This window comes from Pleurodeles waltl, chromosome 9 (assembly GCF_031143425.1).
Source record: "Pleurodeles waltl isolate 20211129_DDA chromosome 9, aPleWal1.hap1.20221129, whole genome shotgun sequence".
Classification (NCBI taxonomy): Eukaryota; Metazoa; Chordata; class Amphibia; order Caudata; family Salamandridae; genus Pleurodeles; species Pleurodeles waltl.
Genome location: NC_090448.1, coordinates 41,133,837 through 41,146,686, shown reverse-complemented (window position 1 = coordinate 41,146,686; position 12,850 = coordinate 41,133,837). Strand labels below are relative to the sequence as shown.

Sequence of the window (12,850 nt, the reverse complement as noted above, 5' to 3'; positions counted from 1 at the left end):
TCGTGGTTGCTATGCCTGCTACTTCCTGGTGCCCAAAAAGGATCACAGAGGCCTTTGTCCTATTTTAGACCAGGTCCTTCTCAAGTTCTTCCTGAAGTAGAAATTCAAGATGCTCATGTAAGCTCAGGTTCTACCTACCATGGAAGGTTGACAGTAGCCCTGGACTTGCAGGGCGCCTAATTCACATTTGTCCTGCCTGCCCACAGGTGTTACCTGTGCTTCACAGTGGACCACACACAGAGTTCACTGTGCTCACTTTTGTCCTCACCAGTGCTGCTCGGGTCTTCATTCAAGGTGAGGTTGATGGTTGCAGCACATCTACAGAATTCAAGGGTTTCAGTCTTCCACCGACCTGGATGACAGGCTCGCTTCAGGCAGTCTCCTCCCACCTCGAAACTACAGTGGACCTCTGGCATTCACTGGGGTTCACTATCAACTTGCCAAAGTCGTACTTGACTCCCTCTCAGATGCTCCCTTTAATCAGAGCAGTTCTCGACACAGTGCAATTTCGGACGTGTCCTCCGGAATGGTGAGTCCAGGATATTCAGGCTATGGTTCTAATGTTTCAGACTGTATCCTGTGTTTTGGTGAGACTGAGTCTGCTGTGCCTCGTGGCCTCCTGCATCATGCTGGTAACACATGCCTGTTGGCATACTCTTGGAACTTAATGTCCCATAGGGTCCGGCTTCAGTGGAATCCCTGGCATGGTCCAGATATCTGAGGGAACTGCAGAAGATCTGCAGTGGTGGTTGACAAACCACAATTGGGTTAAATTCTCATTCCCTCCTCCCACCCCCATTCCCTACCCACAGCTGACTGTGGTGACAGATGTCACTCCTGGGTTGAGGCAGCCATCTGGGAAGGGGGCGATCAGAGGACTCTAGTCTCCAGCTGAGTCTCCGCTCCACATCAACATACAGAAGCTGAGAGCAATCCAGCTGGCATTGAAAGCCTTTCTTCCTTCCATCAAGGGAAGGCTGGTTCAGGTGTTCTTGGACAACACTACCGCCGTGTGATATTGCAGACCAACAGGGTGGGGTGAGGTGAGGTTGTGGACCTTGTGTCAAGAGGAGTAACTGGTGAGGCCACTGCATTAGAGGATGGCATCCCTGATTCTGACACAAGTACATCCCCTTTGTCAGTTGTTGTGCCCTTCCAGCCAAGAGTAAGGGCGAGCAATCCTTCTGGATGTTCATGTCGCAAACTTCAACTCCAATTTGTTTATGCTTAGTCCAGTTGGATCACTTTGGCCCAGACTGGGAAGAACCTTGGCTGAATCCATTTACTGCCGCATTAAATGCATTATGCCACCACTTCTATGTGCTTGATTTTCCAAGGCAACTTTTCATCTCAAGTGGTGCACAGACCTCCCCTATACAGGGAGTGCAGAATTATTAGGCAAATTAGTATTTTGACCACATCATCCTCTTTATGCATGTTGTCTTACTCCAAGCTGTATAGGCTCGAAAGCCTACTACCAATTAAGCATATTAGGTGATGTGCATCTCTGTAATGAGAAGGGGTGTGGTCTAATGACATCAACACCCTATATCAGGTGTGCATAATTATTAGGCAACTTCCTTTCCTTTGGCAAAATGGGTCAAAAGAAGGACTTGACAGGCTCAGAAAAGTCAAAAATAGTGAGATATCTTGCAGAGGGATGCAGCACTCTTAAAATTGCAAAGCTTCTGAAGCGTGATCATCGAACAATCAAGCGTTTCATTCAAAATAGTCAACAGGGTCGCAAGAAGCGTGTGGAAAAACCAAGGCGCAAAATAACTGCCCATGAACTGAGAAAAGTCAAGCGTGCAGCTGCCACGATGCCACTTGCCACCAGTTTGGCCATATTTCAGAGCTGCAACATCACTGGAGTGCCCAAAAGCACAAGGTGTGCAATACTCAGAGACATGGCCAAGGTAAGAAAGGCTGAAAGACGACCACCACTGAACAAAACACACAAGCTGAAACGTCAAGACTGGGCCAAGAAATATCTCAAGACTGATTTTTCTAAGGTTTTATGGACTGATGAAATGAGAGTGAGTCTTGATGGGCAAGATGGATGGGCCCGTGGCTGGATTGGTAAAGGGCAGAGAGCTCCAGTCCGACTCAGACGCCAGCAAGGTGGAGGTGGAGTACTGGTTTGGGTTGGTATCATCAAAGATGAGCTTGTGGGGCCTTTTCGGGTTGAGGATGGAGTCAAGCTCAACTCCCAGTCCTACTGCCAGTTCCTGGAAGACACCTTCTTCAAGCAGTGGTACAGGAAGAAGTCTGCATCCTTCAAGAAAAACATGATTTTCATGCAGGACAATGCTCCATCACACGCGTCCAAGTACTCCACAGCGTGGCTGGCAAGAAAGGGTATAAAAGAAGGAAATCTAATGACATGGCCTCCTTGTTCACCTGATCTGAACCCCATTGAGAACCTGTGGTCCATCATCAAATGTGAGATTTACAAGGAGGGAAAACAGTACACCTCTCTGAACAGTGTCTGGGAGGCTGTGGTTGCTGCTGCACGCAATGTTGATGGTGAACAGATCAAAACACTGACAGAATCCATGGATGGCAGGCTTTTGAGTGTCCTTGCAAAGAAAGGTGGCTATATTGGTCACTGATTTGTTTTTGTTTTGTTTTTGAATGTCAGAAATGTATATTTGTGAATGTTGAGATGTTATATTGGTTTCACTGGTAATGATAAATAATTGAAATGGGTATATATTTTTTTTTTGTTAAGTTGCCTAATAATTATGCACAGTGATAGTCACCTGCACACACACAGATATCCCCCTAACATAGCTAAAACTAAAAACAAACTAAAAACTACTTCCAAAAATATTCAGTTTTGATATTAATGAGTTTTTTGGGTTCATTGAGAACATGGTTGTTCAATAATAAAATTAATCCTCAAAAATACAACTTGCCTAATAATTCTGCACTCCCTGTACTTTCCAGCCGGTACCGCTCCTGTCATGATTTCTCAAGAAGGAATGACAGGGCCAAGATAATTCTCGTGGCTTCGAATTGTGCACGGAGAGTATGTATCCTGAACTAATGAGCATTGGTCCTCCAATCAGGCTTGGTCTTTGGGAGGATCTCCCTTCCCAGCGATAGGGTAGGCTTCCTCACCCAAACCTGAGCACACTTCCTCGTTCATGCATGGATATTGAGCAGTGTTGAGTGATATCCCAGACTTCAGTAGGGAAGTCAAAAACTCGTCTGCCAGGCATCAACCAAGACTGTATACACCAGCTGTTCGGGCAAATTTGTGGCTTGGTGCGCTTCCTAGAATGTTAATCCTATTTCTGCACCTTGTCTGAGGTATCCTTGGTTTTTCTCTCGTTAGCCCAACAAGGCTTTGCTCTGAACACAATTAAAGGGTACATTTCAGCTAGATCTATGTTCTTGTGGTTGCCTTATCGGTCCAGCGTGTTTAAGTTACCTGTTGTGAATCTGTCCCAAAAAGATCTACACCATGTGTTTGCATGTTTGCGCCAAAACATTTAATTATGCCCCATTAGGGACCTGAACCTAGTTGTGACCTTCCTAATGTGTCTGCCCTTTGAGCCCTTGTACAGTTGCTCTCCGCACAGCCCTTGTGTCATTACATCAGCGTGGAGTGTTAGTGAGCTTCAGCCCTTTCTGTGCACCTCCCCTACACAACATTTCCCCCCAGACAAACTAGTTTTGCAAACATATGCCTCCTTCCTGCTGAAAGTGGGAACACCTTTTTTATGTATGCCAGACCATCACACTGCCTTCTTTGCTCTGCCTGACCCTTCCAAAGAGGGTTAAAGACTCCACTGCCTGGACCCAAAAAGAGCATTGTCTTCTGCATTGATGGTACCGGAGAGTTCTGGGTGGACGATCAGCACTTCTTTGGGTACATCAGAGAGGAGACTGAAAAGGTTGTGTAGAAACTGACCATCTCACAGTAGATTGAGCTTTGCATTAAATTCTACTACGCATTGGCCAAGAAGCAACCCCTCGAGGCTTGCATTTATTCCAGCAGAGCCAAGGCTTCAACCGCTGCATTAGCTTGTGGAGTCCCTGTCCTGGACTTCTGCCAGGCTGCAACATAGGCATCCCAGCACACATTTACCACGCACTACTTCTTGCACAGTCAGGTCAGTCGTGAGAGACACTTTGCTGAATGGACGTCCAGGACTTTCTGGTCTAGTCTGCTTGCACACCCACCTCTGGGGATGTATTGCTTGGGTATTTAGTCTAAGGTAAGGCATCTGCAGCTAGAAGTTGCAGTCAGATGATCACGTTACTTACTTTTGGTAATGCTAAATCTGGTGGAGGACCTATTTAGCGAAAGATAACATACTGACCCGCCCATCCTCCCTACTATATGAATGGATTTTCCGTCTAGGTTGACCCTTATGAGGTCCTTAGTGTCTGCATACTGATACATCAGAAACCTTCGTGGCTCCATGCTTCTGGAGCAGAAAAATCATGAAAAGTAACGGATGTCTACGTGCTAGGGTAGCGCTGATACTGCGCATGTCACTACTGGCGCAGCTGACATGGAGCCAATCTATGCCACCTCCTAGTGCGCAGAGGCACTGCTCAAGGTTTCTGGATTTAGTCTGACATCTGGGGAATATTCTAAGTTAAGGAATCTGCAGCTAGATATTCTCTTTACCAGAAAAGGCGTAACCAAAGGTATGTAACTTGTTCATTTATACTTCTGGTTCGGCCTGCCACCTGTAACACAAATGCCTGTTGACCATCTCTCGATCTTAGAGGTTTGTGTCTGAACTTAGTTCTGAGCTGGATTAAGTCCTTAGTTTGTGTGTTCAGGCCCAAACAGTTGATTGGTACCCTTTGACTGCTCCCTGCAATTCGCACCAGGCTGTGTAGACGTCCGCCATCTAGACAAAATCTGGCTTATTGCATATTTTTATTTGCCTATATTTCATTGGCCTCTCAGCTGTTTTTCATTAGGGCAGCGATATCTTCTGTGTAACCATGTGCAGCATGCATTAGCATAACCTGTCATTGTCTACATCGTGCTACACTAAACATAGCGATGTTAAATAACCTCTTCATTCATGCTGCAGCCTCTTCCCTAAGTAAACGTCATAATGTCTTTCCCTTGCTTCCAATAATTTCTGCTCTGAAAACAGTCATTACGTAAAACGTTCTGTGAAATAGTTCACACTTGTCATTTGAAGATCTAAATTATATGAATTTTCTTTTCCAAATATACTGCTATTTCACTTAAAATAACCTTTATATCAGCTGTCATCCTAACAGACACTTATTAGTCTATCAAACATGTTACTTATCCATCACCAACACATGTCCAGAATTGAAACTTCCTAGATTCACGTTTGTCATTCCCCATTTCACTTCAAGGAATTCATGGTAAAAATATTAAAATAGAAATATTAGAATGCACCCTATTCTTGCTGCAGCAGTTTAGGTGACAAGGCTTTAATTCAGTTCCCCATAGGCACCACCACAGCTCAGACCTTAGTGCAAAAGGACTAAGGAGGAGCATCATAATAGGGGAAAGCCAGGGCCACTTTTGAATATTTGAAAGACATGAAAGCTAGAGGACTTAGTTTGAGGTAAATGACTTTTCCAGCATGTAATTTTCATAGGTGAGCAAGCTGTACCAAATGGCACTAGTGAGATTCGCCTTGTTTGAAGTTCCTGATAGCTGACTGTCCCGTTCTGGATCATGGTCTAATCTGGACTTCCAAAATGCTTTATTGACATATGACATGCCAAGATCCTGCTCCCACCCTACCCCATTAATGCCTTTCAGATGTTCATAAGGATCACATCTTCAGAGGGGCACTGCTGCCACCTGTTCTGTGGTGTAGTAATCCATGACATCTCTTCCTGCCCAACCAGGCATGGTGCAGGTAGCAACTTAATGTTATAGTTATTTTTGGTTGTAATTTGGCCTTTGTTCGAAAGTTTCATTTTTTTAATACATTTGTTTTCCCAGATAGAATGTAAGACCCCTTTAGACTTCCAGGATGTGTGTTGACATATCTCTTGATGGGTTTGGAAAAAGCCTTTGTAATAACCACAAATGAATTGTGGGTTTTCACTAGCCTTTATGGAATTTGAGAAATTCTTTTTTAGCAGAAAATACATTTAATCTTACTTGTGCTTATTTGTTGGCCTACAGCAGTGGTCTTTTTCTTGAAATAATTTATTTAAGCTAAATTCATAAGCTAACAAAGACATGAAATTTAATAACTAAGTTGAGTCAAAAGGGTTATTTGTCTCTGCTCTCCACGATCTCTGCATGGTCTACTTTATCATGTGTTGTGAAAAAAAAATACCAGATGCTTATCTTGGCTCCTTCCTATCTAAATGTGGCTTTGAGATCAATTTGAGTACTACTTTAGGTTAAGCCACCCGCGTTGAGTAGAGGAGTAGGCCACTGCAATAAAGGATATCCTGTCTGATTCTGACATGAGTACCTCTTTGGTCAGTGGTTGGGCCGTTCCAGCCTGGAGGAAGGGCATGCAGTTCTTCTGGATGTTCATGCCTCAAACTTCAGCTCCACTTTGTGATTAGTCCACTTCAGTTTCACACTTGAATCACTGTGGCAGTCTATTTGGTCTAGTCAAGTATGTTAGGTACTGATCTAAATTATTCCAACATCAACCAGCCCATCTGTCTTGTCCTAACATGAGAAATGAAGAGAACAGGGTGAACCACACTACACAACCTTCTTCGGCCTCATATCAAATGCCATGTTGATTCTATCTACTTAAATTAAAGTAACTAAAAGTTGAAAACTAGCCTGAGCACAGTGGCTCTGTCTGAATGCTCTTGTTTACTTGTACATATTAATCCCTCTTAATCCGCAGAAACGTTTTAAAATGGAGATCTTCAAACCTGCATTCAGGTGTTGAGCACAGCAATTGCGTAAACTGTCAAACCCCCTTTATTGATGCAGTTCCTTGTCAGTTGCCCAGTCTTCACCTACCCTACCCTCCTCCACAACTTGCCCCGCCACGATTCCATCCACTACCCACTTTCTGTTCTTTAGCCCACATTTTTTTAAACCCATTTTCAATGCTAGATGTAGAAGCGTGTTCTGAAGTGAACAGGAAAGCAACCTGTATGGTGCTGTTTGGCACAAAAAAATTAATAAATTTTTCAAGTCTGCTACTGATTTTCAACCTTCTCCTGGTAGTGTTCATTCATAATCAAGGTTAACACTCATTCATAATCAAGGTTAACACTCATTCATAATCAAGGTTAACACAAACTATTAATTACTAATTTGTAGATGTGAGTAATTGTCTTTTGGAACGAGACCTCAGAGGAGATTGAACTGGTCACAGAATACTCGAGATGGGTGTCTGTACCTCCCGCGTCCCTCAGCTTGGGCTGCACTTTTAAAGCATGTTGCAAGTAATGATACAATTCTTGAAGTACATGTTATAGTAATGGGTGGCCACCGCCACTCTTCATAACTGCCTTTCCTTGTTATAATGACACATACATGAAATGAAGCAGACCAGTTTAAGAGGACCTGTGTGTTTCTTTTTTTTTTTTTTTTTAAATAAATTGGGCTGGGTTCCGTGATAAGGTCCGTTTCTGGGAGGTTTTTCAAAGCATTTAACAGTTCTGGACACCCATTAAGCAATTGCTTTAAAACGTGAAAATGTAAATTGTTATTGTTCTTTTGTTTTGTTTTTTAATTATAAATTGTGTATAACCTTTAAATTGAATAAATGAGTAAGTTCAAATATGGTAACTAGTGTTTGACAAGGGATCCCTCAAGAACTATTTTCTTTTTGTTACTTTTCCATCTTCAGATATGGGACACAGCAGGGCAGGAGCGGTTTCAGTCTTTGGGAGTTGCATTCTACAGAGGAGCCGATTGCTGCGTTCTGGTGTTTGATGTCACAGCCCCCAACACATTTAAAACTCTTGACAGTTGGAGAGATGAATTTCTTATTCAGGCCAGTCCAAGAGATCCAGAAAACTTTCCATTTGTGGTGCTCGGAAACAAGATCGACCTAGAAAACAGACAAGTAAGTTGGTTGTCTCTCTCTCTCTCTGTGTTCCTGTCTTGTGCCTGTCTACTTCTAGCTTCTGATGGATACATCCACATGTGGATTCCTCATCTTTTGAATATCCCCAATGTGCCACCATTCCACAGAAACTTTTCTTCATAGCTCTCCATGTCGATGAGGGCGTTGTAATGCTAAGGCTCTGCACCTGACTCCATCTGATGGAGAAGCCCATCGTTGGCCTGCTGATGTCAGTTTCCTTTTGGCCGCACCTTCAGCACATAATGGTTTTCTGATAGCTCTCATTTACATTGTAGGCTTTCTTCAATAGTTTTTCTCCAGATTTGCAACTTTGTTGCTGGAAGAAAAATATCTCCTCCAAGATCGTCGGGGATTTAAGCTGTTTAGAGAATGTGAAGGTCAGATGTCTCTTACAACTATTGCCTTTGGTGTTGTGAGTTCGGATCATGATGTAGAAAACAGTTCATCATGTCAATGAACCCAAAGGCATTAAAGAAATGGGAGGTGAAGCTGTTTATGGTTAAGGCCGAACAAGAAAAAGAGGTCGCTCGACGTCGCAGAGAAAACACAAGAAGCGGCGTTTTTCCTTTCAACGCCGTTCCTCGAGGTAGGAGTCTCCGAAGTCTGGGTCTCCGAAGTCTGGGTATCCAAAGCAACAGAGAAAGATGTGAGTTGTCTCCTTCTCCATTTCTGATGCCCACACCAACGTCACCTGCGAGTTCGGCTCGGACTTCGCCTGGATGTCCTGATCCGGAGCCTGTAGCGGACCCTTTGCCTCCTATGGCACCTACTCCTCGTACACAGGAGCAGAGTTATCCAGCATTTGCAGCTCCAGGGATGGATCCCTCAAGTTTTATTTTTATTTTTTATATGCTATGTATGGCATCTTTGCAAGGGCGTTGACTCATTCTGGTGGGCTTATGGCCCCTATTTGTCCACTGTCATATTCGCTGGGTGCATTCCCAGCGCCACTCCAGCAAGGTCCCTTTGTGCCTTTTGTAGCTATGCCTTAGGTGTCCTGGCTCCATCCAGCGCTGAGGCAGTCGACTTTACCGATCGACCAAGGTTTTCCGGCACCAGCTAGGCCTTCTCCGGCATCTGTTGAATTAGATGCGACATTGCGTCATTCCACTTCTGCATCCTCTGTTCCTTCGGCCCAAGGTTCTAAATCCTGGGCGCCATTGTTGAAATTGCTGCTGCTGTTACAGACATCAGTTGCTAATGATGAAGTCTAAGCAGAGATCTAGAAGAGATGCTCAGACTTGTAGAGAAAGAACAGTATGCCTTGGATAGAGTCGATATTGAAGAAGGGGAAATAATTCACCTGGACCCCAATTTTGATGGGTTGGACATAGCAAGTAGGCTGAACACATCACCTTAATGGAAGCGGTTATCTACTAACACTGCCCCTCCACCTGAAGACATGTCATATCACTCGGTTATAAATAAGGCAGCTGGGATGTTTGATTTTCCTGTACCCATGACTCAACTTAAATTAACTTTATTGACGAAAGTGTTAAATTCATCCCCTTCTTTTTGTGAACCATTGTTACCTTTTAATGACTCATTGACTGAGCCAATCCTGGAGATCTGGCAGAAGGCCATGACTTGATTTCTTGTTCCCAAGAAAGACAGTGGCCTCTGCCCCATTCTGTACCTCTGCATTTTAAACTCTTCTTCCACAGGGAGAAGTTAAAAATGTGCTCCTGTGCACTGATCTGTTGGCTGTAGGATACTGGATGATGTCCTTCGACTTGCATGACAGGTAGTTAAAAAAAAAAAAAAAAAAAAAAAAACCTGGAGTCCTATAGGAAGTACCTTTGTTTTGATATGGGCTTCCCATGCTATCAGTTCCCAGACCTGCAGTTTGGTCTCACGTGAGTCTTCACAATTGTGATGTCTGTGATTGCAGCACATCTTCGCAGGCCATATCTTTTTCTTTCCCATACTTTGTTGGTTGCTGATGATGGGCTTGCTGCAGCTGGTATTGGACTACCTGCAATCCAGAAATTCCATTGTCTTTGACATGAAGGTTCCTGTCAGATTCCCCAGGCAGCTTACACCTTTGGCTATATTTCCTCTTCATTAGATAGTGCTGGATACAGCCTTCCTCAAGACCTTCCTGTTTTTGGGACATTCAGGCTATTGTTCAGATGTTGCAGGAGGGAACTCTCCTGTCCCTGATATTCTTCTGTCAATTGGACCTCCTGGGTCTTGTTGTTGCCTCATGCTTGGTGGCACAGGTGTGTACTCCAGTCGCACCTTTGCCTCCATTGTTCCCAGTACTTGAGTCCTTGCAGTTAATATTTGAATGTTTATAGCATATGTTAGATGCACATGCTTTGCTCACTCCTGCCATCTAGTGTTGGGCATGGATGTACCTACCTTCTGAGACTGCTTAGCCCACTATGCACTAAGACCAGGAATTTCTCCCCCCAATTTTTTTTTTTCTGCAATCCAGTTTGGACTTTAGGATTGACAATCTTTTTCAAGATCTTTTAGTGACAGTCATTGAGGATTCAACCCCTGTGATGAAAGAAAACTTCACTGCATTAGCAACTACATAAAAATCGTCTTTGAGCGGTGTTGGTACAACTTATTCAAATTGGATCGAGAACAATTGGAGTAGGATGTTGTTAAGACATCCTTCAGATTCTGCACTGAATGCAATTCTAAATTCCCTTGGTCCAACCAACATTAAGTGAGTAACCTATGTTGGACTCTTGATGAAGAGTCTGTCGAAGGCCTTCAAGTGTAAGAAGACTCTCACTACTGACTAGTGTGAGTGCCAAGTGTTGCTTGGCACATCACAAGATGGTGTCAAGACCACCCCTAGACCACAAATCAAGGTATCACTGGTGTCTGTGGAGAAAAGCCTGGCCCTTCATGTCTCTCTAGTAACAGAGGGAAAACAGCCTGTCCTCTGAAACCTTTGAGGCAGATGCAGAGGAGAATTATCTTTGCGCCAGAGCACGGGCCCCAAGAAAAAGATCACTCGTAAAGCCTCTTTTAGCACGCTCTCCCGGGGTCCAACCTCAAAAATACTCTAGTGTCCAGGCTGAGCACAACTCTGAAAGGATTCTAGCATAGAGTACTGAGTTGAACCACTACCTTCCAGTCTGGCTCAGAGGCCTCTTGGCCCAGAAAGACCCCCCCCCCTCAACCTCCCTACCCCACCTGTACCCTTTGCCAAAAGCTTCCCTAGTTTTTCTCAAAACCCTTCCATGCTGCCTCTGTTCCGAGCCTTTGAGAAGCCATTCTCAGTGAGAAATAGTTTACAAACTCACTCTATAACCCATCCTGAGATTGGCTTGGAAATGGGCTTTGATGCCAAAATCTCCCTCAACTGATGAAACCCTTCACCATCAAGCTGTTTTCTTTCTGTCCCTTCCTTTAGTACCATTCGGCTGTTATGTAAGTACAGAGCAGTGAGTGGATAGAGGGATGGCCTTCTGTTTTGGCACTGGCAGTGTGCTTGCAGTTCACATTATGGCACATCTGGATACCTCTGGGCCATCGTATACCTCATCTCCCAGTTTCCCAATCTCAGTCTCATTGTCAGAGGATTCTCTCTGGTTTTTAGCTTTTTGAGCCATAGACGGAGTCATCCTGCACAGCCCTTTAAAGTCTGTCAAACGTGGACATACCTTGCAGTCCTTGGTTTTATAGGGAGGATAGAGGCAGAATATAAAATCCTAGTGAGGGTCATGTGTGGAGCCTCTCTTTTTTTTTTTGTGTGTGTGTGTGTGTGTGTGTGTGTATCTGACATATTTAAACGTCAGTTTGAGACACCAAAAACTAAATACCTAATGTCCAGGGTAAATCTGAGATGTTGTGGAGCAAATCAGTATAAATTCTTTTTGAAGAGTTCTGTCAGGAAAAACCTCAGCAGAGCTCAGGGGAGACTCCCTAGCACGACGTGCGGTAAAAAAAATCTGAGGGACTGGAGCGTCTCTGGAAGGTTCTTCAGTGTGGTGTCTCCTAACTGGTTGACGGAGTTTAGTCCTTTTTATAGAATGACTATGATGTGATACTAAATTACTTGGCCCAAGGCCTCTGTCTATGTTGAGACTTCTTTTTCTTTTTCTCTTTTTTTTTTTTTTTTTTTTTTTTTTCTTCTTTTCTTCTTCTTTTCTTCTTCTTTTCTTTTTCTTTTTCTTCTTTTTCTTTTTCTTTTTCTTCTTTTTCTTTTTTTTTTCTTTTTCTTTTTCTTTTTCCCCGGGACTCCCATCTCGACGACTGGGAATGATTCAAGCATGTGAATCTGACAGATTCCAATACTGGAGAATTACAGGTAAGTAACTTATTCCTTCCTGCTGATATCTCGTTTGGAGGTTTGCAATTGAGGTTTTTTTTGTTGTTTTTTTTTTTGGTTCTTTGCTTTCAAACTTTGTAGCTCCAGCAACTAAGATTATACACACTCACAAGCAGGTCCTATTGATAAGAGCTAACTTTGTACCACTACACACCATAAGCACCCCTCTGCCTAAAATATCATGAGATTGACTTCTTCCCTTGATTTCCTTTGCTCTTTTTGTCCCCAGCCTTGACAATGCTCCCTTGCCTTGTTTAGTGGGCCGGTGGACTCCTCCTTGGTACCCCTGTCTGGGATGTATGCACGTTTCTGTGCAGAGCCTGCTGTATTTATTTGTCCTGCTGCCCTTTTTCTTCTGACTGTGCTTTGAAGCGCTCCAAATGTTGTAGGCTCTTGCACTCCTTGGTCTGCACTGATTAGGGTCAAGATTATGAAGTAGAGGTGCAGGCGGGAGAGTGGTTCCAGTTGGCCAATCTCTGCATTCGCATCTGCTCTTTTCCTTCCCTCCCATTATTCACCC

At 43.8% G+C, this 12,850-nt stretch overlaps 1 protein-coding gene across 1 annotated transcript in view; it reads left to right on the top strand.

The window, feature by feature from the left end:
• The window catches only part of RAB7A (RAB7A, member RAS oncogene family), a 124,227-nt gene that overhangs the window by 90,892 nt on the left and 20,485 nt on the right, over positions 1–12,850 (top strand). Inside the window, exon 4 of the mRNA XM_069206236.1 lies at positions 7,797–8,015. Coding sequence (XP_069062337.1) covers positions 7,797–8,015 — 219 coding nt within the window. The remainder of the gene's footprint in view (positions 1–7,796; positions 8,016–12,850) is intronic.